At 48.6% G+C, this 26,003-nt stretch overlaps 3 protein-coding genes across 3 annotated transcripts; 2 read left to right on the top strand and 1 right to left on the bottom strand.

The window, feature by feature from the left end:
• Positions 1–12,378: 12,378 nt before the first annotated feature.
• EI90DRAFT_3115931 (uncharacterized protein) lies at positions 12,379–12,702 on the top strand (the record flags this gene model as incomplete). The annotated part of the gene is made up of 1 exon (XM_039062840.1): positions 12,379–12,702. One exon carries the CDS (start codon positions 12,379–12,381, stop codon positions 12,700–12,702), a length of 324 nt encoding a protein of 107 aa, XP_038922717.1.
• Positions 12,703–14,428: 1,726 nt separating this feature from the next.
• Positions 14,429–15,102, top strand: EI90DRAFT_3115930 (uncharacterized protein; the record flags this gene model as incomplete). Its single annotated transcript, XM_039062839.1, has 2 exons — positions 14,429–14,685; positions 14,862–15,102. The coding sequence occupies 2 exons, from the start codon at positions 14,429–14,431 to the stop codon at positions 15,100–15,102; spliced, it is 498 nt and encodes a 165-aa protein (XP_038922716.1).
• A 3,099-nt stretch (positions 15,103–18,201) lies between these two features.
• Positions 18,202–18,912, bottom strand: EI90DRAFT_3115929 (uncharacterized protein; the record flags this gene model as incomplete). The annotated part of the gene is made up of 1 exon (XM_039062838.1): positions 18,202–18,912. One exon carries the CDS (start codon positions 18,910–18,912, stop codon positions 18,202–18,204), a length of 711 nt encoding a protein of 236 aa, XP_038922715.1.
• Positions 18,913–26,003: the final 7,091 nt, after the last annotated feature.

Genomic DNA, 26,003 nt, shown 5'->3' with positions numbered 1-26,003 from the left:
AAGACGAGTATGTACAAGTGCCGATATATATAATGGAAGGGGCAAAAGCACAAGGAGAACAAAGGGTAACCGAATCGGGATGAAGACGTCCGAACGGGAACAAAGGGTAGACGGAGCAGATAGGTACCGAAGGAGGCAGGACCGGTGATACATCCGAAAGGAGGTAGGGAGGGCGAGGCCCAGAGGGGCAGGAGGATGAGGGGAAGTGGGGATGATGACTAACTGGCTAGAATAGAAAGAAGCAGTAGTCCAAATAGGGATGAAGGGAAAACGCGAGAAATACATTACAGGCGGCGAGAGTGCCGAAGGCGGCCCGCGAAGCTCAGGGGTTGCGGAGCTTACGGAGGTTACGGAGGCGGGGTTGGAAGTCCGAGGAATATTGGCAATGGTGTTTACGTAGTATGAGGTCACCAATGCAATGGACTAAGACCGAGGTGGAGTCAAAGTCCGAGGTAGGGACTATGACGGAGGCTCGGAGTAAGGTACGAGCGGTGTCCGAGTGCGAAGTACGGAACAGCGGTGGACGGTCGTAACTTGGCGGAAGGGTGGCAGAGGAGTAACGGAGGGAGGAGAGAGGGGACAGGTAAGGGGAGAAGGAGTGGCGGAAAGGAGAGTAGTCAGGTCCGAAGGTGAGTATCGGAGCGGACGGGGAAAGCGTAGGAGGATAATGGGAGGGTGGAGGTGTTGTGAAGTGGGGAGCGGAGTAGTAGGAGGGTGGCGAGAGGGGCGGTGTTCGGTCCGAGATGAGTATCGGAGCGGACAGAGATAGGGTCAGGGAGGTGTGTTGCCAGGACCGAACGTGAGTATCGGAACGGCAGCGGTAGGTTATGACTCCGGAGGTGAAGAGGGTGGAGGTCCGGAAGTCGGGTTGGGGTCGGGTATGCACGGATATGACAATGACCCAAAAGCCGAAGTGCCGGCATATGTCCCCATTGACATTGGGATGTTAAGAGAATTGCCAAAAAACCCACCCCAATTTGAGGAGCTGAGGTTGACTGGGAGACTCTTGTATGAGAGGATGGCAAAGATTATTGCCAAAATCCCCACAGGATTTCTTTCCAAAGCGGTGAAGGAGCAGAGCTGGATCACCTTATGTAACCAGTTTCCTACGTCCAATAATGATATTAGAGTTTGTGCTGATTTGCGTACTGACCGTGTTTTGGTTGCCAAATATATAATTGTTCACTGTCTAAACAACAATAAACACCCCCAACGATCTCACCTGACGTATAGATCGTCTATGGATAAAATTCTATATTGACTTTACTATGATTTCTAGTCAATATTACACCTAGATATACCACTTTTCAGTAGGACATGATTTTCCTGATAATTTACTGAAGGAAAACTACTAATAAAATAATTCCGCAATAAATGTTACTCAATACAGGAGTAACCAAACTGCTCTTTCTATTGCTTAGAGTGCGTGCTAGTTATCTAGCAGGTTCAGGATCGCTCACTTTTCTCCTGTGGTGTGATAACCAACTATTGCTGAGAGATTATTCAATTAAGAAGTCCCTCCACCAAATTCTCACTAATTCTCACTATGACACTTTTGTTCAGCTGTGTCTAACTGACCCTAACTCACGCTTAGAGTGACGTGTTAGTTTTATATTAGCTAACAACTGATATTTGCTTTTATCTTTTGGAGCAAACGAACCAACCACTGGTGAGGAGAATTAAACTTTTATTTCTACCTGAGGTTTGAGAGGGGGCAGAAGCGGCAGCCTTTTATGCTTTTCAGAGGCCTCTCTACTCCCACGCCTCGCACTAGTTACATGTGCTACATTTGTATTATAGATAGTTCTAGAATGATATAGGGGCTTGGGCTGTGTAGGCTTAATAATGGACTTAGGACATGACTCAGCAATAAGTAATTCATTTCTTTGTCTTTTGAGCCGATCTTAGCGGGATCTTGTAGCGCTAAAGCTATGCTCTGCACCGCCTTAATTACGAACGGTTATCTTTAGAAATGACTCGGCTATAAAGGAACTTTCTAGACTGTTCTCTAATTGACCCCTTTTTGTGAAGCCGCATCATTACTAATGTTCTAGAGCCTTCCCAATTAATTAACTGATCCGCGGACTTCTGAATCACTTCATGCTTATAATCCGAGATCCAGATCATCAATCATTCCTTTGTTCCGATTTATTTGAGCTTAAAATCAAAAAGTTTTGATGAATCATGGGAAAATATACAAGATCCAGTTTCTTAGCATTTTCTCTTCTTCTGATGCGATCAAAAACTGTCCGCCCGCGCCAAGAAATACTCGATCATATGGTATTCGGTCCGCCAGACTTCCGGGCGCCAATATATTTCCTTGAGTCACATTACTTTTTGTAAGAATTAGCAAATAAATATATATGAATTATAAGGTGTTGTGCCGTTTGAGCAATATCTCCGTCAGTTTCGAAGCTTTTAGAATGAAACAAGACCGTGGATAAAGTTAAGAAACAGTCCTTTCAGATGGTAAAAATATTACAGTCAAAAGTTTACTGGTTCCCGAGATATTCACATTTCTTTCCCAATGTTCCTTCTTATTCTGCCGTCTATGTGCTATTTTCTTGTTGTAGGGTTATATTCTTTGAATAATACACCTATGCCAGGTTCTAGGCATGATTGTAGTAGATTAAATCTCATGCTACATGGGTGTAGATAATTTATAATGATCTTCTAATGTCTGTCCAGTTTCATAAAGATCATGAGTTCTGTTAAACGTCTGAACTTGTCACCTGTTCATTGACTATTCTGATAGATCATTGTTTTATTCTTTGAATATTATTTCTCCTACAGCAGAGGTTGATTTATTGGCATACATTCTTAAACAGTATGAAGATGCCATTGCATATACAGATTTGGAGTGAGGTACATTTAATAGGAGGTACTATCCTGACTATGTGATGAAAACAATTCCACACATGCTGTGGCAGATTAAGCCCTTGAGGCTGCCCACAGCAAGAATGGAAGAGATTATGGGAATGTTGAAGGAGCAGATGGAGGCTGGCAAATATGAGCTGTCCCAGTCTTCGTGCCAGGCAAGGTTCTTTGCAGTAGAAAAGAAAGATAAAAGTTTCATGATTTACAACCCTTAAACGCAGTGACAATTAGGGATTCAACAGCGCTGCCGAGAATAGATGAAATGTTGGATTCTTTCACAGGAGCGGCAATCTACGGGATCTTTGACTTGAAGAGCAGGTTTGACAGTTGTGTTTTGGCACCTGTCTCACAAGATATGACGACCTTTGGCGCAAATCAGATGGGATCTCTGAGGCAGACTACCTTACCCCAGGGATATACCAATTCCCTGGTGGAATTCCAAAGAAGAACAACCCATATGATAGAACCAATGATCCCAGAGAAGGCCGATGTGTTTATCGACGATTGCGTGCTGAAGGGGCCAAAGACTAGGAGTAATGAGGAGACCGTAGCACGAAATCCTCAGATTAGGAAGTTCATGTGGGCTTATGCAGAGAATTTGCAGGAATTGTTAGTGAGAGTTTTGGAGAGTGGTGCAACTGTCATATCCCAGAATCCTGACCCCGCGCACTCCCACCACATCACACCTTCCTAACAACTTCACCATCCCCTACACCATGCCTCCCCACTCTCCAAGTCACCTCCCCTCCTGACTGTCTCAGCTCCGGTCTGGTTGCGGCACACCAAACCTTGGCTACTCCCATCCCGGAACCTCGGTCCCAAGTCGGAACATTCGGAGACCCCGGATTTGCTCCGATATCCTGACGGACCTCCGACATCCCGTGACATGCCCTTAAACCATTCCCTCACCCACTTCATTTATTGGAGTCACCCAACATCCTTCGGACACGCAACTCCGCTTTCGGAGCTAACCGCATCCTTCGGTGATCTCCTTCATGCTATCACTTATTAGTCATCTTCCATTCTTAGCACGACTACCTTCTTACTACCATTCAGTTGGCTAACCCCCCTTACCCATTTGTCTTCCCCATTCATTTTCCGGCCTCCAACTCCGCCCTCCTTGGCCCGACACCTCGGTTCCCCGTTTTAGATATCGTCCGGAACCTTTCGGTACCTTTCGGTGTTTTCCCCGTTTTGTCATTTCGGGCTTTGACTAAAGTCCTCCCCATCCTCCTTTATAAATACACGTAGATTAGAACCTGTAGTTCCTCAGTTCTAATCTCGACTAAAATGCCACCCAAAGTCCCTCTGAGTGATTCCTGTCCCTGTTCTACAAGACACCTCAGACATAAGAAATACAAGGACTAACTGAGACGTAACGGAGGCACAGCGCTCCCTCCGAGTCGCTGAGGCCGCGTCCTTCTTAGAGCCTCTTGTACCATCCAGCAGAACCAGGCTCCCTGAGAAGCTTCGGTTCATTACCGGAGCCCTCGGACCCCCCTCTAGTTGAGCCCCGCCTGCATTCGGACTCACGCATTTACCCCCTCTTCCATAACCGATGGGTTTTTGACAGCAACCATATTGGGAACAAAGATGGTACTTGCGACGCCATGCTTAGCCATGCTGGGAGCTATCATATCGATTGAGGGAATGCATGTGTCACATGAGATTACAGCCAAGCTGAGAAATTGGCCTTCATGTAGAAACCCAATGGAGGTTAGAGGATTCTTAGGTACAGTTGGGGTAGTTAGGTGTTGGATCAAAGATTTTTCAAAAATTACTAAGCCTCTTACTCTTCTCACAAAGAAAATGGCTCCTCATGAGTTCAAATGGATGGAGGAAGCTGAGACCACAATGAAAGAACTCAGAGATCTGGCATCGCAGGCAGTCCCAATATGAGCCTTGGATTTCCGCCTAGCTTTGTGGGTTCAGCCAAGGAATGGAGACTTATGTCAGGGCACACCCGCCTGACCCGGCCCCACCCAGCCCCACTTCACCCGCTACCCCGCCACCCAGTCTTCCCCTACCTCCTCCCCCCTTCTTCTTTCTTTCTTTCTCCATTCCACTCTCTCTTTACTTATTTCACCTTCTCTTTATTTTCTCTTTATTCTACACGGACGACTTGTATCAATGTACCATTGACCCACCCGCAGCGCGCTCATGACACGCCCAGCCTGGGCGCCTCGGGTGACCCCCACTATGTCCAGCTCACGCGTTCACAGCGGACGCCCTCAGGATCCCCCACAGGGACACCCGGGTGACTATGGCTGTATGCAAGGATGACGTGGCACCCGTCATGTGACCTAAGCTGCATGTATATAAACATACCTGAAGTGGGAACCGAAGAAGTAGCCTTCTTCTCACCCTTTTCCACTTCAGGTAAGTAACATAGTATTCCCTTTTAATAATAATAACACCCTTTTCCACTTCAGTCTAAGTGGCCAGGGACCGCCTCCTGAGCCGGGCCTGCCAGTACGCACGCCCGCTCCACACCCCGCAAGGCTTCTAGTGTCGGGCGTCTCACCTGGGCCTCCTCTACCCCAGACGTGTCCCTGACAACTTAGGACTTGTGACAATCCAAGTGGACTTGTCCATGATTGGAGTTGGATGGGTAATTCAACAAGAGCTTGAGGATGGGAAATTGTCATATCCATACAATCCTGACCTCCGCTCTGGGCTCCCGGAACTCTGAACCTGACTTCCAGAGTCCTACTTCCCTTCTGCCACCTCCTCCTTGCCAACTTCCAAGAGGTTATCCCACCTCCAGCTCCAACACCACCTTCGGTCCGACTCTGGAACATTCTGGGTCCGACCTCATCCTCGACACCTTCCAGACGAGCATGCAACACCTATGCTCCTGACTCCGGACCTCTGCTCTGGAATCCCGTTTGCATCTCCATCTCCGGAACCTCTGGTCTTAGCTCCGACCTCGGACTTTGACCCCACCTCCGCTTATACCCATTGTATTGGTTAGCTCATTCCATTTAATTACGTTTGCCAATATTCCGGAGTTTAACTTCCAAGTTCGGACTTTCCGGACTTATGTCGGACCTTGCAACTATTGCATTGCTCCATTCAATTCCGCTATTCTCCCTCATTCCTATTTGGGCTGCTGCTTCCTTTCTATTCAGTCAGCTGGCCATTCCCCACTCCCATCCTCCTTCCATCCTCCTTGGGCCTTGGCCCTTCACTCCTCCTTTGGGAAACACCATTGAGTCAAACACTTGACCCTCGGTGTTGTTCCTCCTTCCAGCTCCCTTTGTCTGCTTTCGGAGTACCCTTGCTCCTTTTGATTCCGGACCCCTCCTTATATACAATGTACATAGTAACTTGTAACCTCAGTCCGAAATCGACTTGAATTCCCCCAAGAGACTTCCCCTCTGCTAGATCCGAAATTAGGAACCCTAGGACAACCAGCAATGGCACAGCACTCCGCATGAGTCGCTGAGGCCAAGGTCCTTCCATGCTAAGTCTCCAATTCCACTCCGGAGTCGTCCGAATCCACCCGTTCTAACAGAAATCTCCTATAGTCTTCGGATCTCTTACATTCAATGATGTGGAGAGTAGATATTTGCAGCCTAAGCTTGAACTCTATGGTGTCCTGTGGGCCTTTAAGGCAGAAAGGCATCGGTTATATAATATTCACTTTAAGCTTCAGGTGGACGTGATATCCTTGATTCAGATGATTAATTCACCGGATTTGCCCAATGCGGCAATGACTAGGTGGATTACATATATTTTGATGTTCAGTTTTGAGATTGAACATAACCTGAAACAAAAGCATAAGGTGCCAGATGGGTTATCTAGGTGAAGGAGGATAGAGGAAGACTCAGACTACAGCGATGGAGAATTGGATGTGGAAGATGGAATCAAATGTTGATGAGCGACACTTGTGATCCCGGAGCTGGACTATGAGCAAATACTCAGTCTCAGCTAATATGTGTGAAGAACTAAATATATTACCTATGAGCAAATACTAGAGGTAATATACATAATATAAGTTACAATGATAAAACAATGAGGGAATGTAACTAACCTCAGTCTCAGCTAATATGTGTGAAGAACTGAGGGAAAAGGAAATGAATTCAAATGAATGAATATATCTGTGGCCTGGCACGGGTTAGTCCGAAATAATATAAAAGAGGTGTTGTGACTAAGTAGTCACACTACTGTGGGAATGTGGCTGTCCGGGCGAGTTCCTCACTCGGATGTGGGAATGTGGCTGTACGAAAACTTGTCCGGCCTCCCATAGCACATGGTTCCTCCAACATCAAATTGGTGAAAGAAGTAGAGGAATCGTATAGCAAAGAATTCAGAGATGTTAGCTCAGCAGATATTTGGCAACAGGAATTCGACGCAGATGAGGAAATTAAGATAAGGGGAACACAATTGATGAGAAGAGATGGGGAGTGCATAGCGCTAGAAGTGTCTTGGACCAACCCAACAGAGATGGGAAGGCTAAATGCAATTGGAGATGCATTTGAAGGCGAAGGAGTTGAGCCCCCATCAGAGGAGCAATTTAAGAAGAATAATCATCCTCATCGCATTGAGGAGTATGATTCAGAAGATTGGAAGGCAATTATTGCCTACCTCCAAAATGGAAAGCTGCCAAGAGATGGTGTACGGGCAACACGATTATTGGTGAGAGCTCGCCAATTCTTGATATATGAAAGAGTCCTGTGGAAGAGGAATAGGGATAAGCCCCTTCTCCAAGTTGTGTTGAATCTAGAACTTAGGACGAGAATAGTCAGAGATGCCCATGATGGAAGTGGACATAGAGGAAGGGATCCTATGTATCAGAAGATAAAAGACACATATTGGTGGCTGAATATGTATCATTTGGTCAGCGAATTTTGTCGGACATGTCATGAATGTCAAATGAGGTCTTCACAAAGGAATGTGGTGCTGATTCAACCGCAGTACGTGAAAACCTTATTGAGGAGGTTTGATGCAGACACAGTCAATATGCCGAAAGGAAAGGGAGGATTTAAATACCTCATTGACATTGTGGACAATCTGACAGGGTGGACTGAAGCCAAAGCTACGAAAAATATACACTCAGAGACCATTGCAAACTTCTTGTTCGAAGTTATGTGTCGATTTGGGTGTATTTTTCAGCTTACAGTGGACAATGGAAGCGAGTTTCAGGGAGCAACACAAGTGTTAATGGAGAAATATCGGGTTCCTATTGTCAGAACTACTGCGTACAATCCCAGAGCGAATGGAAAAGTTGAACAGGGACATGGAGTGTGGATTGAAAGTATTTTGAAGGTATTACAGGGCCACACTGATAGGTGGCCCGAATTTGTGGGATATGCATTATGGGTGGATAGGGTGACAACGAAGAGGAATATGGGCTATATGCCCTACTTCTTACTATATGGTCAACACCCACTCATGCCCTTCGATGTTACAGATTTGACCTTCCATGCCTTGGACTGGTTGAGGGTCTCTACTACAAGAGAGTTGATAGCCATGAGGATTAGTGTCAGGGACGGCTCAAGGAAGGCAGAGGTAGCGGCGTAACGCTCGGCACTAGCGGCCCAGATGGTGGCAGGGCGGTGAGACCGTATAGTGGATAGCCCTTACTCGGGCTTACATCCCTGTGTGGCTTCTTAGGCTGAAGCAGGAAATGTATTGTTATTAGGGTGGGAAGCCAGACTAAACTAGGGTACTTGCCTGAAGCGGGAAATGAGAAGAAGGTTACTTCTTCAGTCCTGCTTCGGCTTAGTTTATATACATGTGTGAATGGGTCACGTGGGGTTGCCACGTCACCCTCGGACAAAGCCGGGTTACTGCAGGTGGTTCTGCGGTCGATCCCAAGTGTTGGAGGGGAAGTACAAGTAGAAGTGTGCGGCGCATCCGGCGTTGCGGTGCCCCTATGGGGTGCTCAGCGTCGGACGCATCTGTGCTACAAGGGTAGGAAAGAAAGAGAGGTCGTCTGTATAAAGATAGAAAAAGAGAAGAAGGAAAGAAGAGAGAATGAGGGGATGAGACAAAAGGAAAAGGAGGTGGTGGTGGCAGCGGTGGCGGCAGCATGCCCTGACAATTAGACAGTTGTCACAGTGGGAGGAATTCCTAGAAAAGGCAGCAATTAGCTTGTATGAGTCCAGGAAGAAAGCTGCTGATGTCTTTAATCAGAGGCATTCAGCAAGGATGTATAAAGGAGAATATAAGCGTGGAGAAATGGTCTTAGTGTCTAATGAGAGGTTGAAGACTCAGCACAACTCCAAGGGACACTTAAGGTGGTTTGGACCTTATGTGGTACTTGGGAGATTGAAGTCGGGCACGTTTTTGCTTCAGGAATTGGATGGCACTATTATGAAACGTCCAGTGGCATGGAAAAGAATGAAATTGTACCATCATCGTAAGAACAAAGATGCAATCGTCAGAGTGGTGCCACTTAAGGCAGAGGAGGAAGAGTACAATAAGGAAGTAGATGTAGTGGATGGGTCGAAAGTTAAAAGGAAATTTGGGCTTCTGCGACCATGGGAACTGAAGGGAAAAGCGAGGGATGAGTATTGGGAAGGGAAGTTTAGGCAGATGAAGCTTAGACTTACCAAACCGGACCATCCTGGGCTCGCGGAGCCGGATCTAGATGAGAAGGAGTTGGAGAAGTACATCAAAGAGGATGCGGAGTTTTGGGATCTCAGACATGAGACTTACCCAGGAGTGGATGAAGAACTTGTTAGGTTTAAGAATGTTATGGAAATGGGAAATTTCCCAATTTAGACTCTTATGGGCCCTGCACACACCCAAATCACATGATATGTAAATAATTAGAGTTTATCCAATTATTAACCACCTAAACTACCACTTGTGAAAACATCTGTTAAACCATATGTTAAAATATCTGTAAAATCGCATGAGCTCAACCTCTACCCCCTTCCCTCTTCCTGTGCCTCGAACGGACGAAAATGGGCGCCTCCGGCCCCATTTTTGTAACAAAGAATAAGCCTACAGGAGGACCAGAGATTTATGAGTGGAATCCTTATGGCAAGGGATATTTTGTACCATGAAAATCTTTCCCAGTGGTGGCACAAGCTGACAGGAAGCTAAGAGGGAGCATGATTGGCTTAGGGAAGGCTATAGTTGAAATGATACAACCTAAGGGAGAGGTAGTGAAGAGCAAGGGTGGTGAGGACCTTATGATGGCAGGAGTTCGAGACCAGGAGGAATTTGAAATGGTGGGAACTCTGGGCAGAGTTTTAACCTCTGACCCTTTTACTTTAACCCTCGAGTGTAACATGGCAAACTGTGGACAAGGAGTTCAGTGCAGTTCAAACACACATCAGAACGTCAGAAAAGCGGGTTTGAAAGAGAAACCCAAGGAGTCCCAGGAGGCAAAAGATACTCAAGAATGGGTGAGGCCGAATACCAGTGGTGAAGCTGTGGGCTTCAGGAAGGAGAAGACACCTCCTCATCCTAAGCTAGCCTCTTGATGGAAATATTCTCCCTTACCAGAAAATGTACCTAAAGGGCCGAGTGTCAGGGACAGCTCCAAAAGCAGCGAGGTCCCAGTGTGCAGGACTTGGTGGGACAAGTAGCAGCTATGCATAGTGGCAGTCCCGTCACAGGGTGAGCATCCCCGACCACTTAGTCTGAAGTGGGAATGTGAGAAGAAGGCTACTTCTTCAGTTCCCACTCCAGCTGTTATTATATACATGTGGGATCGATCACGTGGGGCACGCCACGTCAACCTCACACACAGCCATGGCTCTCTGGGTGCCTCCATGGGAGATCCCGAGAGGGTCCACTGTGGGTGCAGGGCGAGCACAGTGGTGGTGACGGCGATATAGGGATGGTAAGATACAGGAGGGGGAATGGGCATGCATGCCAGTGATACATTGAACAGCAGGAAAGGTGGTCCATGTAAGAGAGAGAAAGAAAGAAAGAAAGGAGAAAGGAAAGGGAAAGGAGGGAGAAGCGGTGCGGAGCAGGGGTTGGGCAGAGCATGTCGGGGCATGCCCTGACACCCAGAGCAGAAGAAATTGCTAAGTTGGAGAAACAGTTGTGGGAATTAAAGGTTAACCCGAGGACAAGGAGCACTAGAGAAGGGTCTAAGCAGAGTGAGACACATGAAGGAGGAAGTCTTGACTCCGGTAGTGGGATAAAGGTTCAGAAGGAAGGAGAGCCCCTTCATGCTGAACTAGTGTCAGGGGACGACTCCCGGGTCCCCATGACCCTCCCCTATGGTCCACAGCCTACTGGTGTAACCAGCCCTATCCAGGGCACAACCTACTGTGGGTAAGAAGATGAGAAGGAAGCTAACTTCTCATCTTCCCACAGTGGCCACAATATCAGGCAAACTTCTGGGGATACCCAGAAGTCACATGAGGGGGTGGGAACCGAGCCCGGAACATGCAGCACATGGAGCATGTGCGGATGCAGGAAGCACAGCAGGTGGACATGGGTCCGGATCCGGGTCCGGGTCCGGGCTAGTCAGGGTGTGTGCCCTGACAACTAGAGGATGTATCAGAAGAGAAACTTCGACAAGAGGTGTTACAGGAATGGGTTCTGGGGAACCCAACCTGAACCATTTGGCTCACTCATGGAGGTGGCTGCATAGCCATCAGAGGGAGAGCAGAATGGGAAGTGCAACCTGTGGGTTGGCCAACAGTAACTTGGCACTCCTGGGAGCGTACCGGTAGCGAGTATGATGTGGGCTCCTTGAGGGAGCCACCTGGCTGTCTGCTAACGGGGACTTGGCGCTCCTGGGAGCGTGCCGGTAGTGGGTGTGCTGGGAGTGGTCGGCTAGCGGTGACTTGGCACTCAATGGAGCATACCGGTAGCACGGGATACTGGGACTCCCAATGGGAGTCACCCAGTTGGTGGCTATCAGTGACTTGGCACTCATGGGAGCGTACCAGTAGTGGGAGTTGTTTGGGAAAGTGGGCTGGTGGACCAGTGCACGGTAGTGGGTGACCATGGGAAGTGGGACCTGCGGGTGTGTGGCCAGGCATCCTGGAGCTGCCTGGACCATATCCCTCTCCTAAGGAGGTGGGATAGGTTACAGTTCCTGATAGGGAACTTCTGGTTGGATGGGAGTGACCACTCAACCACCTGGTGAGTGGGCAGCAGGAGGTTGGGTGTGGGAATGCCTTCCTCGTTGCGGTTTTGTCATGGAGAGGATGAATAGGGAGGTGGACATGGTTCCAGGGTTACAGGTTGAGTTTACAGTGGTGGCACAATGGTGAGGATGTTACAATCACGGTACAAGGTTTGTGGGTTATGTATTCAATAATGAGAAAAACATCTCGGCAATTACCATACATGTCATATGACTTGTATCTATCTAATACAAATGTTATAATGGCCAAAGGAAGTCCCTTGGAAATCAACAAATCCCCCAGCCAGCACCATTGAAAACCCAGTGGGAAAGCTTGGCATGGGGTTTGGCAGAGAATGAAGTGAGAAGAAGTAAGAAACATCTTACCTGTGTGCCTGGTTGCCTGTCACAGACCATAAGATTCTCCATTTCCATAACAAGAGGTATGGGACATGGCCAAAGGTGCAGAGATTTATGAGGATGAAGATGCAGTGGAGCTCCTCCCTTCGAGACTTTATTACAAGCCCTCTGAAAGCATGGATTGGAGACAACATCAGGGCAGGTGGATTAGTAGGCCGCATCTGGAGGAAGGGGGAGTCCAAGACGAGAGGACTTTTGTTGACATGATACGAGAAGATTTTCAATGGGAAAAAGCAGATGCTGGGAAGAGAAAGGTCAACAAGCTCCAGACCATGGAGAAAAACGAGGTTAGGAGGGCTCTTGAGCACCCTGCCTATTGCCTCTCATCGCTGCAGACTATAAAGTTGTGGATTTGATTACCTGCACCACTGAACGAGTCCAAGAGTTTAAAGAACTAAGGGAACAGACCAACATCTCAAAATCATTTATGAAGACTTGGTCTATGTCAGAGATGGACTGGTTTCTGTCTGAGTCAGGGTCAGATGTTTGGCAGAGGTCTGTTGGAGTGCGCACATGCGGATGTGCGGGCGGAAATATGCGGTGCATCTGGAAGCACTGTTCAAGGTTAGCAGAGTGGGATCGTGGCCTCAGCGACTCAAGTGGAGCGCTGTGCCCTGAGCTTGACGTCTGGGGGAGATCCCTTATGGTGTTGTTGGGACAAGTCCATGCAGGCCAAACTGACACTTATTGCACACTTCACCCCCTACTGCATCAGGGACTAGGATTGGTGAGTCGTGGTAATAGTAGGAGTTGTAGAGACTGTGGAGGTGGTTCTGACGAAACCAAGATCGTCGGATTTGGTGGAGTAGTTGAGGAGATCTGACATTTTCTTTATTTTCTTTACTATTTTCATTCATTCACGCATGTGACTTTCCTTTTATATTTGTATCAGACTCTTCCATGACAACTGTACAGACAGTTAGTTAGAGGTTACACAGAGTATCAGCACCATACTCCCAAGGACCCATACAACCTACCTGAGAGACCTGCCCCCCCCAGACCTGAGTCACGAGTCTAGTTGGGTAGACCCATTACAACAGACTGACACTCACAGCGGACTTCAAACAAGACTTGTGGGTGGAGCGGACCTGTAGGAGGAGTGCAGACTCCATGAGCATGGACTCAGAGGGGGGGAAGCCCCCTCTGCAGAAGGAGGGGCTCAGACCAGAACAGGGGGGGGTACTCTAGTTGATTTCAGACTGAGGTCCCCGAAAGTATTTACAGGATATAAATAGGCAGGAGGGAAACAAAGAAGGGCTGGTCAGTCCGGCACAGTCTGGCACAGAAATGAGTGGGGGTTGTCAAACTGAATAAAGACAAGGGCCCAGGGAATGGGGGGCAATGAACTACAGCAAAAGCAGATCAAGTACCAATATTGACAGGTAATAAGAAGTGCATCAGCACACAGATCAAGAGCCAATATTGGCAAGTTAAGTGAATGAATAGACAAACATATAGGCACTTGGAAAGGAATGAATGGTATGCTGCCGAGTGACAAAAATGGCCAGAGGGGAAAAGTGGAGGTCAGTGTGCAGTGCTGATACAAGTCCACAAATAAGTGGGGTCAGTGCAGCACTGACACAAGTCTGTGAAATGGGATGTGGGAATCAGCACAGCGCTGGTAAGTCCGCAACAGAGGGTGGTCCATCAGTGCTGTCACAAATGAGGACAGCATGATGGCCAGCAAAGGTACGGAGGGGTGTGTTGACCTGACTACAGGGTGTGGAGGTCAACCAGGAGTGGCAGAGGTGCAGAGGGTGTAGAGGTGGGCAGGGGTCCGGATGTGGAAGATATGGAAGATGTAAAATATGCAGAGGATGCAGAGGCAGGGATGTGACACTGAGTTATGCTATAAGCCTAGGAGGAACCAGAGGGACTGGATGCCAGGAGCACCAAAGGCTCGGGAACTGGAAGTGAAGTCAGAATGCTGGCAGGGTCCAGGGTCTGATTTTTGGCAAAGTCTCACTTGATAGGGCAGGGGGCCAGACATCGGATTGAGGGCTGGTTGGATTGGGTTTCAGGTTGGCAGATTTGCCTATCGGCATTGATTCACTGCTGATGGAGCCCTGGGGTTTGTCAGTCATGACAGTCAACCAAGAGGCATTGATTCATCATGTCCATGATCGAATTTCTACACTCTTGGGGGCACTCAAAGGGATGGCCGCTGAAATTCAAATCACCTATGATGAAGCAAGGGTCTGTGAAGAGAAAGCAGTGGACACAGCAAGAGTGATGGAAGTGATGTTTAGGGCCACCCATGAGAACTTGATTTCGGATGATGATTATTACCTCGTTGTCTCTGAATGCGTTCACACTATGAAGAACAGGTTTTTGGAGAGGTATGCTTCCATGGACCAAAGAATTAAAATTTTCATTGGGAATTCTTGAGCATTCTGGGATGCTTGGGGGGAGCTGGCACCCTTGCCAAGGTCACCCTATATGATGCATTACACAGACCATACGTTACAGATGGAGCAGAAGGAACAGGAAATGGGATCGGCAACTCTGGTTAAAGGGGAATTCAAGGAAAAATGGTCAAGGAGCAGGAGAAAATAAGGGCAGAGCTTAAGGAGAGAGTAGCAGCTCAAGGTGCATTGGTGCATGAGGAAGTTGAGGAATCTGAGTTAATGGATTTGGTATCAGAGGAAGCTTCTACTTCCAAGGCACCTGTGCTGAAGAAGAAGAAACTTGTTTTGAAAAATCAGGAAGCCAAAAAGTTGCCCACCCTCAGGAAGAGGAAGAGGGCGAAGGCTTAGCTGAAGAGTTTGAGATCTTAATGGATTTGTAGGAATAGGATGAGGATGGGAATTCATTGCAACCAGGATATATTTATGGGAGGGGAATGCTGTGTTACGAAGTGTAGTATTTGGAATGTGGAATTTGTGATATTGTGAGGGACCACAATGAAGAGCTAGGCCTGTATGTAGGAGTGCATAATGGGTGTGCTCAATTTCATGGAACCTTACACAGCAAAAACATCAAAATTGGGCTCCTGCCCTTGTACATTATTAGGAAAAAGGAATCGTAGGAGGGAGTAATAAGAAAGAAGAAAGCAGGTTTTCGTACAAACCGAAAGAGTCTTTTGCGAAAGAATTCGTGGAGAATTGGTGGAGAAATTCAACCTGAGATGTCCTCATGTGCGAAGTCCATGCACTTGACTGCGACCATGGGAACAAGGTCAAAAGTTGATGGAAGAGGACGATCTTGGGGTCATTAAATCCAGAAAAATTCCCAAAGACTCAGTGTTGAATTTTACCCTAATCGGATCAGTGGTTGTGGAGATATTCTGATTGTCGGGCATGATGGGAGTCATGGGATGATATGAACTGTTTGGATGCTCACATGCAAGCTAGTTTCAATGAAAATATGGGCTAGTCAAATAATATAAATGCTGAAGAAGTCATTGGAGGAGTCTTGGAATTATGGCATTTTATTTGGACCAAGTTTCCTTGTGCATGGATAATTGAGATATGTAAACCGCTTCTGAGAATTCCCGCTCTCAGTTGAATCTCCACCAAATTTCACAAAATCGGTATCGTTAGAAAGCTATGGATAAGGAGAGTCGGATGGAATAAAGGGACAGAGGTTTGACGCAGTGTTGGGAGTGGTATGAGGAAGTTTGTGTTCTCCTTTTCAATTTCTTTTGTTGTTTGGAATTTTATTTTAAGTCAACGGCAGCCGAACCTTACTGCCATTGTTGGTGGAGGCTTAGCTCAGCCAAACCCATATATTTCGGACTCTTTTCACAAATTGTATGTTTGCTGTATGGATATATGCACATAGTGATTGAAACGGAATAGACGATTTCCCCCCCTCCCGCTACTTTTGAAGTCCATGTACTTGGGTGCTGTGAGTGGCCACACGATTGGTAAAGGGCTATTGTGACCTTTAGGGAAATCCACCATGGAAAGAAGATAAGCAAGAGTTACCAGAGTTATATATTTCCCCGAAATTCCTCCCCCCCCCCTCCCCATTGATTGTACGGACCCATTCTTACCACAACACCCTTTCAGCCCCCCCTTTCATTCTTCCCTAGCTTTTGGGGAGTGAGTTGGAGTGCTACCTTCCATTCTCAGGGAGACAGTAGCAGATTTCCTGCTTGCAGTGTGCAGCGATCAGGGGAGCAGGGTTAGGTGTGTAGTGGTACATGGAGAAAAGGGAAGTTGACCATGGAATAGAAATAGAGAGAGAAGGGAAAAGGGGAAAGGAGGGATGAGGGGTGATAGTGAGGGGAGCAGAGTAGGGCAGTGTGGTGTGGGATGCAGCATGGGGTCAGGCAGGGTGTGCCCTGACATAGGCCTTTACAGAACCATTGGTTTGATGGTCCAAGGAATAAGAGTAATGTAGAGGCTGTTAAGCCTCCACAGATCTGTTGTTGTGACAGATCTAGAAATTCCCGGTTTAACAGGAATAAATCAAAAAATTAAAATTTTAAGATAAAATCGTAGAGGTGGTTAGACCTCCACTTGTGAAGGCGATTAGGCCTTCAAATCCCTGATGTACAGGAATTTTAACAATAAAAGTAAAATAAAAGCATAGGGTCGCGAAACCCTACACTCCTCCCTAAACAGCTGTTAGGGAGTGTTGGGGTCAATAAACCCCAGCCCAGTGAAGGCCTCTCCTCCCTAAATGGTTGTTTAGGGAGTGGAAATGAAAATATTACCCATAAAAAATGGGTAAATAAGGAGTTGGGCCAGAAGCGCAAGTGCGCTTATATGGCCCAGTGTTAGTAAGTGCTTAATTGCACTTAAAAATAACAGGGAGACGGCTTATTCAGCCGTCTCCAGCCTCTCACTCTTGAGAGAGAGAGAGGAGTTGCATCTATGATGCAAACTCCGGAAATTGGTGAAGCGGCTTGCGCTTCCAAATGTCAGCTCTCAGTAAAAGCTGGAGAGCTGAACTACTGGTGTGAAACCAGTAGGGAGACGGTCATCTGGGCCGTCTACAACCTCTCATCATGAGAGGAAGAGGTGGGAGCCATCAATTTGACGGCCCAGAAGATGTTAAAGCGCTAATGCGCTTTGGTGAGCTGGCGCTTGGCAGAGGCTGAAAAGCCCTTACTCTAGTGCGAAATCAGTGGGGAGACGGTCGTATAGACCGTCTCTACACACCCAAAATGAGTGTGAGTGAAAGGGATGGGGCAGTTTATTAGACTGTCCCAGAAATCGTCGAAGCGCGATGCACTTCGGTGAGCTGACAAGCAGCAAGGACTGAAAAGTCCTTTGTCTGACTAGTATCCAGTGAGGAAATGGTCATATAGACCATCTGTTGCCTTTCTAGACGAAAGGAATAAGAAAATATGGCCAGTTTGTTCAACTGGCCCAGAAGTCGCCAAAGCGCTTTGCGCTTTGGTGAGCTGGCACTCAGCAAATGCTGAGGTGCCGTCGATCCGGTGTAAACCGGTTGGGAGATGGTCGTATAGACCATTTCTAACCTCTCAGTATGAGAGGAAGTGAGGACAAGTGGGCAGTGGGGCCCACTTGGTGTCCAAGCGCCGATGAAATTCGCGCAAGTCTTTCGCGGTCATTAAGGCTGCGAAAGTAGGTTTAAACCGCAATTTTTAGCGGTTTGAGAAGTCATATCAAGGTTGCTTTTGCGGCCTTGATCGATGGGAAACCCGGCATAGTCGGGTATGAAAGAAGTCTGGCACGATCCACGCGTCAGCAAGTTATGAAAACTTCCCAGCACAAGCTGGGATGCTAGTCTGCTAGCGCCAGGCTAGCAGAGAGAGTCTGAGAGATTCTGAGAAGCTAAGGAGCTTCTCAGAATGAGAGATTGCTGCTAATCAACAGCAGCAGCGGCAGCGCAGACTGGAGACAGTCTGCGCGATCTCCCCATTCCAAGGGGAAAACGGATCATAACTTGATCCAGTCTTTGTAGTCGCAGTCTCCCTGCAGATTTGAAGGGAGTTGATCGGCTATTTCAGCCGATCTCGAGTGATGTAGCCCAGTATTTCTACTGGGCTTAAGAAAGATCGCACTTGCCAGAATGGCAAGCGCTGAGTTCTCCAGGAACTCAATCTCCCTCTGGGGTTCTGGGGAAGGGAGCCCAATGGGTGGGAGAGAGGATCGGGTCGGGTCTGGGACAGGTCCAGACCCGGGAATGATGGTATGAGCCTGTGACGGCTCAGGACTCGCTGAAGCGCTGCGCACTTCTGCGAGATCGCAGTCCACAGGTGCTGGACTGTTCTCAACCTGGTCTAAAACCGGCTGAGGATGGCATTGGATCGGGTCTGGGACGGTTCCAGACCCGGAAATGGCAGTATGAGCCTGTAATGGCTCAGGACTCGCTGAAGCGCTGCACACTTCTGTGAGTTTGCAGTCCGCAGGTGCCGGACTGCTCTCAACCTGGCATGGGACTGGTTGAGGGGGAATGGGCTGGGGCTGGGACAGCTCCAAAGGAACTGGCGCGTTTTGGGATGCACGCTTTTCAGCACACATGCGCGAACAATGGGTTTGTTGTTCTTTGAGTGCAGTGAGCCTGCACTCGATGCTATCCTCGAGCCTGGCTTGAGATTCCAGCAGCTGTTCTAGCTGCTGGTTTAGCTGCTGTCCCATTTGAATCATCATCAACTCCAGGGATCAAGTTGATGGCATTTCGGGCGCATTAGGGGGATCAACAGGCCCTATTGAATGATGCGCCGGAAATCCTGATCTGATTAAGATCAGGTTGACTAATGCTGGTGTCACCAGCATTAGAGGCCATGGAGCCATATGTGTTTTCACACATAGAGTCGGCTCTTTGCAGAGCTGGGGGAAAACTTGTTACCCTTCTAGGCTCCTGTCAGGGACAGCTCCGAAAGCGGCGAGGTCCCTGCACGCGGGACTCGGTGGGACGAGTAGCAGCTGTGCGTAGTGGCAATCCCGTCGCGGGGTGAGCGTCCCCGACCACTTAGTCTGAAGTGGGAAGTTGAGATTATCATTAAAGGGGAAAGCTACAGTACTTACCTGAAGTGGGAAGTTGAGAAGAAGGCTGCTTCTTCTGTTCCCACCCCAGGCACTATTATATACATGCAGCTAGGGTCACATGGAGGAAGCCATGTCATCTCCGCACACAGCCACACCTCCCTGGGTGTCTCCGTGGAAGATCCCGGAGGTGGCCGCTCAGTAGGTGGGAGTGTGCACAGCACATGCGGCGATCGGGGAGGCAGGGTTAGGTATGTAGTGGTACATAGAGAAAGGGAAATTGACCGTAGAATAGAAATTGAAATAGAGATAGAGAGGAAGGGGAAAGTGGAGGAGGAGAGACGGGGAGTGATAGCGGGGTAGTGTGGTACGGTGCAGGGTGTGGCACGGGGTCGGGCAGGCGTGCCCTGACAGCTCCATGTCTAGAAGGCAAGTTGTGGGTGGTGGGTGATTTGAACTAAATACACACAAAAATGCATGTCAAGTGTTGCAAATAACTCAAGAAGTTAAAAAAAGTGTAAAGGGTTGGTGTAGGTGCCAACCCTGGTTAGCCTAGTTCCTCAGGCTGCCAACAAAAGTAACTTGTATGAAGTTATTATTTGCAACAGTATGGGAGGAAAGGCTAAGTTGCTCTTTCTACTTTCCCACACTATTGTATGTACTTTGTATATACATGTTTATTACAAGACAATTATACAATTATGTAATGGGAAATAAGGGGTGGGGCTACCACTCCTTACAGGAGATGAGAAGGAAGCTAACTTCTCATCTTCCCACAGTGGCCACCATATCAGGAAAACTTCCAGGAACATCTGGAAGTCACATGAAGGAAGAGACCCAGGGCCCAGGGCAAGCAGTGCACAGAGCATGCAGTGCAGAGTGCACACAGGAAGTGCAGCAGCTGGGTCTGGGTCTGGATGCAGGTCCAGGCTAGGTCAGGGTGTGTGCCCTGACAGTTTTTCAGTGCTAGGGGTAGTCCCATGTGGCTTCTCCTGGCTCTGCAGTCCTTGTGTGAACTTTCATGTTCCCCTTTGCTGTTAGAACCAGGTGAGAGCAGTGTAATGGGTCTATTGCCTAGACTCAAGACAGAGAGAAGGGGGAGGGTGGTAGTGTGTGCAGGTGTACCCAAAGGGGAGGGATGACAATGAAGGGCTGACTCTCCTCCAACCTGCCTGGTTCAAAGCTCGTGCGACAGAGGCAGTCTTGGTGGAGGGTGAAGAGGTGGGTATCCTGGGGAGAATACGTGAAGCGAAAGACCATGATGAGAGGATGGTAAAGGCCATGCAGGAGCTAGGAGAAGGTGGATGAGTGGGAGAAGCAAGGTGACCTAGTCCTGTACTGGGGAAGGGTGTATGTCGCAAAAGACCCCCAACTCCACCACGATCTGGTACAGCTACACCATGACTCACAGGTGATGGGGCACCCAGGGCTATGGAAAACCCTGGAACTCATCTCCCATGACTACTGGTGGCCTGTCAGGGCATGCTGCGCCATACTGCACCACACCCCTCTCCACCCTCTCTTTCTCCCTCTCTCTCCTTCCTCCTTTCCTTCTTTCTCTTCTCTCTATCCTTATATGGACAACCCCTCCCTTTTCCATATTTGTAGCATGGACACGTCCAACACTGAGCACCCTGCATGGGTGCTGCAATGCCAAGCATGCTGCATGTCCCTACTTGTATTTCTCCTCTCTACACCTGGGATAGACCACAGAGTTGCCCACGGCAACCCAGCTTCGTCCGAGGTCGATGTGGCACCTCCACCTGACCCATTTTCACATGTATATAAACCTAGCCAAAGCAGGACCGAAGAAGCAGCCTTCTTCTCATTCCCACTTCAGCCTAAGAAGCCGCACAGGGACACAGGCCCGAGTGAGGGCTACCCACAATACGGCCTTACTGCCCCACCACCATCTGGGCCACTAACGCTGAGCGTCACGCCGCTACCCCCACCTCTTCAGAGCCGTCCCTGACATGGCCCCGGATGGCAGAGTACATTGGGTGATACGTATGTGGGTGTGATACCTGCAATCGCATCAAGTCCTTCCCCTCATGAAAGGTCAGGAAGCTCACCCCAAACAAGGTCCCCACCCATCATTGGCAGATCATCTCAGTAGATATGATAGGAGAACTCCCAGAGTCAAAGGGATACAATGCCATCTTGGTCATAGTGGACCATCTGTCCAAATGCATCCATGCAGTCCCCACCATGATGACTGTGGATTCAGAGGGTATCATGTGACTCTTCCTGGAGCACATCTGGAGACACCACAGGCTCTCCAAGGAAATCCTCAGCAACAGGGGGAGTGCCTTTGTCTCCCACTTCTTGAAAGAGCTTGCAGACCTCCTAGGCATCAAGTTGACCCCTTTGACGCCCTACCACCCCCAGATGGATGGACAGATGGAGTGGGTCAATCAGGAGATTGAGGCCTATCTCTGGGTGTTCATCAACCACCATCAGGACAATTGGGCGGACTGGCTCCCACCAGTGGAATTTTCCTACAACAACCACATCCACTCCTCCACCCACCAAACCCCCTTCAAACTCAACACTGGCCAACACCCTAGGATGGGGACAGAACCCACACACACATCCGAGGTGGAAGCCGCTGATGCATTCTCATCAAGGATGATGAAAATGCAGGAGGAGGCAAAGGCAGCACTAGAGCATGCAGCAGACTATAGAGAAAACCAAGTTGAGGGTGGCTGGACGAGAATATGGTGGACTCTTAATTAGGAAGGTATTGTCACAAAACAATAGTAAATACATGCTTCAAGGTTGTTCCTCCATCACAAACGAGATGGCCCATTACTATGACCAGGACCATGACCCAGCCCCAAAGTATCAGGAACATGACCAAGTCTGGCTCAATGCCCAAAACTACATGACCAACTGCCTGACCAAAAAACTGGACCACAAATGGCTTGGCCCCTTCAGAATCACTAAAATTATCTCCCCAGCTGCCATCAAGCTCCAGCTTACCACTCGACAGAAGGGAATCCACCTGGTCATGTCCATGATGAACATTTGGCCATACCACCCAGATGGCATTGCAGAGCAACCTGCTGACCCATGCCCAGGCCCAGAACTTGTAGAAGGAGAAGAAGAGTATGAGGTCGAGAGGATACTGAACTCTAAGTGGTTATGCCAGAAACTCTGGTATCTGGTAAAGTTCACTGGCTGGCCGAACTCTGAGAACCAATGGCTCCAGCGAGACCACTTAGCCCATGCCCATGACTGGATCGAGGAATTCCACAGGGTGCACCCCCAAGCTCCAGGGAGAGAGAGGGAGAACCACCTGGCCACTTCAAGGCAAAGCAGCTTAAGGACAGGGTGATGTCAGGGCACACCCGGCTGACCCGGCTCCACCTGGCCCCACCTGACCCAGTACCCCACTATCCACCCCTTGTCTCATTTCTGTTTCCTCACTTTCTTCCTATTTCTACTTCCTCTTTATCTCTTTATTCTACATGGATGACCTTCCTTTGTATCAATGTACCATTGACCCATCTGCAGTGTGCCCATGACACACCTGGCCTAGGCACCTCAGGTGACTTCCCATTGTGCCCAGCACGCACGCTCACACCAGATGCCCTCAGGATCTCCCATGGAGACACCCAGGTGGTTACAGCTGTGTGCAAGGGTGATGTGGCATCTGTCATGTGACCCAAGCTGCATGTATATAAATGCACCTGAAGTGGGAACCAAAGAAGTAGCCTTCTTCTCGACTTTCCACTTCAGTCTAAGTGGCTGGGGACTACTGTCCTGTATCAGGCTTGTCAGTACACATGCCAGACTCTCAGCACTGGACACTATGCCCAGGCCTCCTTGACCCTGGACAAGTCCCTGACATGTCCACATCATGACCAGACCTCCACTACCAGACCTCCACCTCCTCAGACCCCTTGTTCAAAGGAGATGGACCTGCTTGTTGTTGATAAACCTCAACTTGCCTATCCACCCTCCTTCTTACTTCTGGTCTCCACACCTCTGGTACCTCTGGTACCTCCCCATTCCTACCTTACCTCCGGTCTTGATAATCTTTATTGTTTTATCATTTGATATTTTCTGCAACCCCAATCTTCCGGACCACAACTTCCAGGCTCCAGACCTTTCCAGACATCTTCCTCTGTAGTCCCCTGCTTATTCTTAGATGGTTCCAGGTCTTGCCATTCAGTTGGCCTTTAATTCTCCCACTCCACAAACCTCAGATGCAATTCAGGCTTTTTGCCTATTCCTTATTTGTCCTGTGGATTCTTTCTATTTACTTCTCCTTCCCCTTGGTAACCTTTGTTTACCTCCAGATCCAAATTGTTCTGATATATGTATGCACATACCCCTCCAGTAAATAGTTCCCCCCAGTTATAATATAAAAAGTCTTAAGTCCTTGAATCCAAACCTCCTCCAGGACATCTATTGCATCCCACTCATCTGCTGCTCTACCCTGAACTAAGAACTGAGTAACAGGTGTGCCTAAAGGCACCTTGGTATAAAACCCAAACAAATCACGTGACAAACGATTGACCCTCGCTAACACCTCCATTGTTAAGTAGTGAGGGGGGCCTCAGTTCCTCCGTTGCCAGCTCCCCTGACAAAAACGAGAACATAATGGGTGCAGCACTCCATTCCAAGTTGCTGAAGCCAAGTCCCTTCAACACCCCATCACCCTCGGAGCTCTGCCCCACCTCTGGTCTGTCTCCGACCCACCATTGGATGACCTGGAATGTTACAGATACAGAGTCTCCAATGACCATATCCATCACATAGTCAAAGACTTCCCCTTTCCATTGCTCCCTCTCTCTCTCTCTTCTTTCACCCTCTATCCTGATACCTTACCATCCTTACTCATTCTACTCCATTCCCCCCCTCGTGCAAAGCTTTCCCCATTGGGGTTTTGGTGCTGGCCAAGGTTGTTTGTGTTTCACGGGATTTCCCATGACCTTTCTGTTTGTAGATAGTCACGCATCTTGTATGGAAACCACTGAAGGTGGTTCCCACGAACTACAACTACTCTCTACAACTGTCTTGTGCACCGTCCCTTGTAACAACCCCCTCTTGTGACTCAACTGAACCTGTGTGACTGTACAACTCTCAACATGTCCTATAAGTCGAGTCCTCTAGCAGTTCTCATCGTGAGAACTCGAAGTTGCAAGTCAAAGACTCTCAACTTGTGTATCATCCTATGGAACCTGTATCCTACAGGACTTCATCACTCAGCTCTCCCCCCAGTGCCTGATGGACGATGTCATACCACGATCTTAGAGATCGTGAATACTCTGAGGCCCATATTCCCATGATGCTGGTACGCTCACTACATGAGCACCAAGTAGCTGCCCATCCATTGTCTGTTCCTGTTAGAACTGGGCGAGGGCGGACGATTCCAGAGGGGAACCGGAGACTTAGCAAGGAGGGACCTTGGCCTCAGTGACTCAAGTGGAGCGCTGTGCCATTGCTGTTTGTCCATTTGGTCCTTAATTTCACAGTAGGCGAGCAGGAAGTCTCTAGGGGGCATTTCAGGTCAATTTTAGACTAAGGGCTAAAACAAGTATGTACAAGCACCGATATATATAATGGAGGGGGTGAAAGCACAAGGAAACAAAGGGGATCTGAATCGGAATGAAGGTGTCTGAACAGGGACAAAGGGATGACAGAAGCGGAGTGGTACTGAAGGTCATAAGGCAGAACCTGTGGTACGTCCAAAAGGAGGTAAGGAGGGCGAGGCCCAGAGGGGCAGGAGGATGAGGGGAAGTGGGGATGATGACTAACTGGCTAGAATGGGAAGAAGCAGCAGTCCAAATAGGGATGAGGGGAAAACACAAGAGATACATTACAAGCGGTGAAAGTGCCGAAGGTGATCTGTGGAGCTCAGAGGTTATGGAGGTTATGGAGGCAGGGTTGAAAGTCCGAGGAATATTGGCAATGGTGTTTACGTAGTATGAGGTCACCAATGCAATGGAGGTGGAGTCAAAGTCCAAGGTAGGAACTATGATGGAGGCTTGGAGCAAAGGTACGATCGGTGTCCAAGTACAAAGTATGGGATGGCAGTGGAAGGTCATAACTTGGCAGGGGATCGACGGAAGAGGGCCAGAGGGAAGAGAGAGGATGGACGATGGACAAAAGGTGTGGAGGAGAGGAAAGGTGTCAGGTCCGAAGGTGGGTGTTATGGAAATGGGAATTTCCCATTCTAGACTCTTATGGGTTCTGTATCACATGATTTGTATAGTAATTAAGTTTAACCAATCAATAATTAACCAAAAACCCGCTGTGCTAACATCTGTTACACCACATGTCAAACCATCTGTGAAACCACCTGTAAACCATTATGTCCAACCCCCCTCCCTATTCCTACGCCAGAACGGACAAAAATGGGCGCTTCCGGCCCCATTTTTGTAACAGTGGGTATCAGAGCAGACGGGAGAAGAGTAGGAGGGTGATGGAAGGATGGAGGTGTTGTGGGGAGGAAGTGGAGGAGTGGGAGGAGGGGTAGTAGGAGGGTGGTGAGAGGAGTGGTGTTCAGTCCGAGGTGGGTATTGGAGCGGACGGAGATAGGAGAGGAGAGGGAAGGAGGAGTGGAGGTGGCATGGGAGGTGAGAGGAGGTGTGGTGCCAGGACCGAAGGTAAATATCGGAACGGACAGTGGTAGGGTAGGACTCTGGAGGTGGTGAAGGAGGAGGTCTGGGAGTCGGGCTGGGGTCGGGTATGCATGGATATGACAGTTCCCTCCCTCATCAATTATCATACACCCTCACCAA

This window comes from Cantharellus anzutake (genome assembly GCF_015039405.1).
Source record: "Cantharellus anzutake strain C23 chromosome Unknown EI90scaffold_3, whole genome shotgun sequence".
NCBI lineage: Eukaryota > Fungi > Basidiomycota > Agaricomycetes > Cantharellales > Hydnaceae > Cantharellus > Cantharellus anzutake.
The sequence above is the reverse complement of the archived record's forward strand: the minus strand, read 5'-3'. Positions and strand labels throughout refer to the sequence as shown.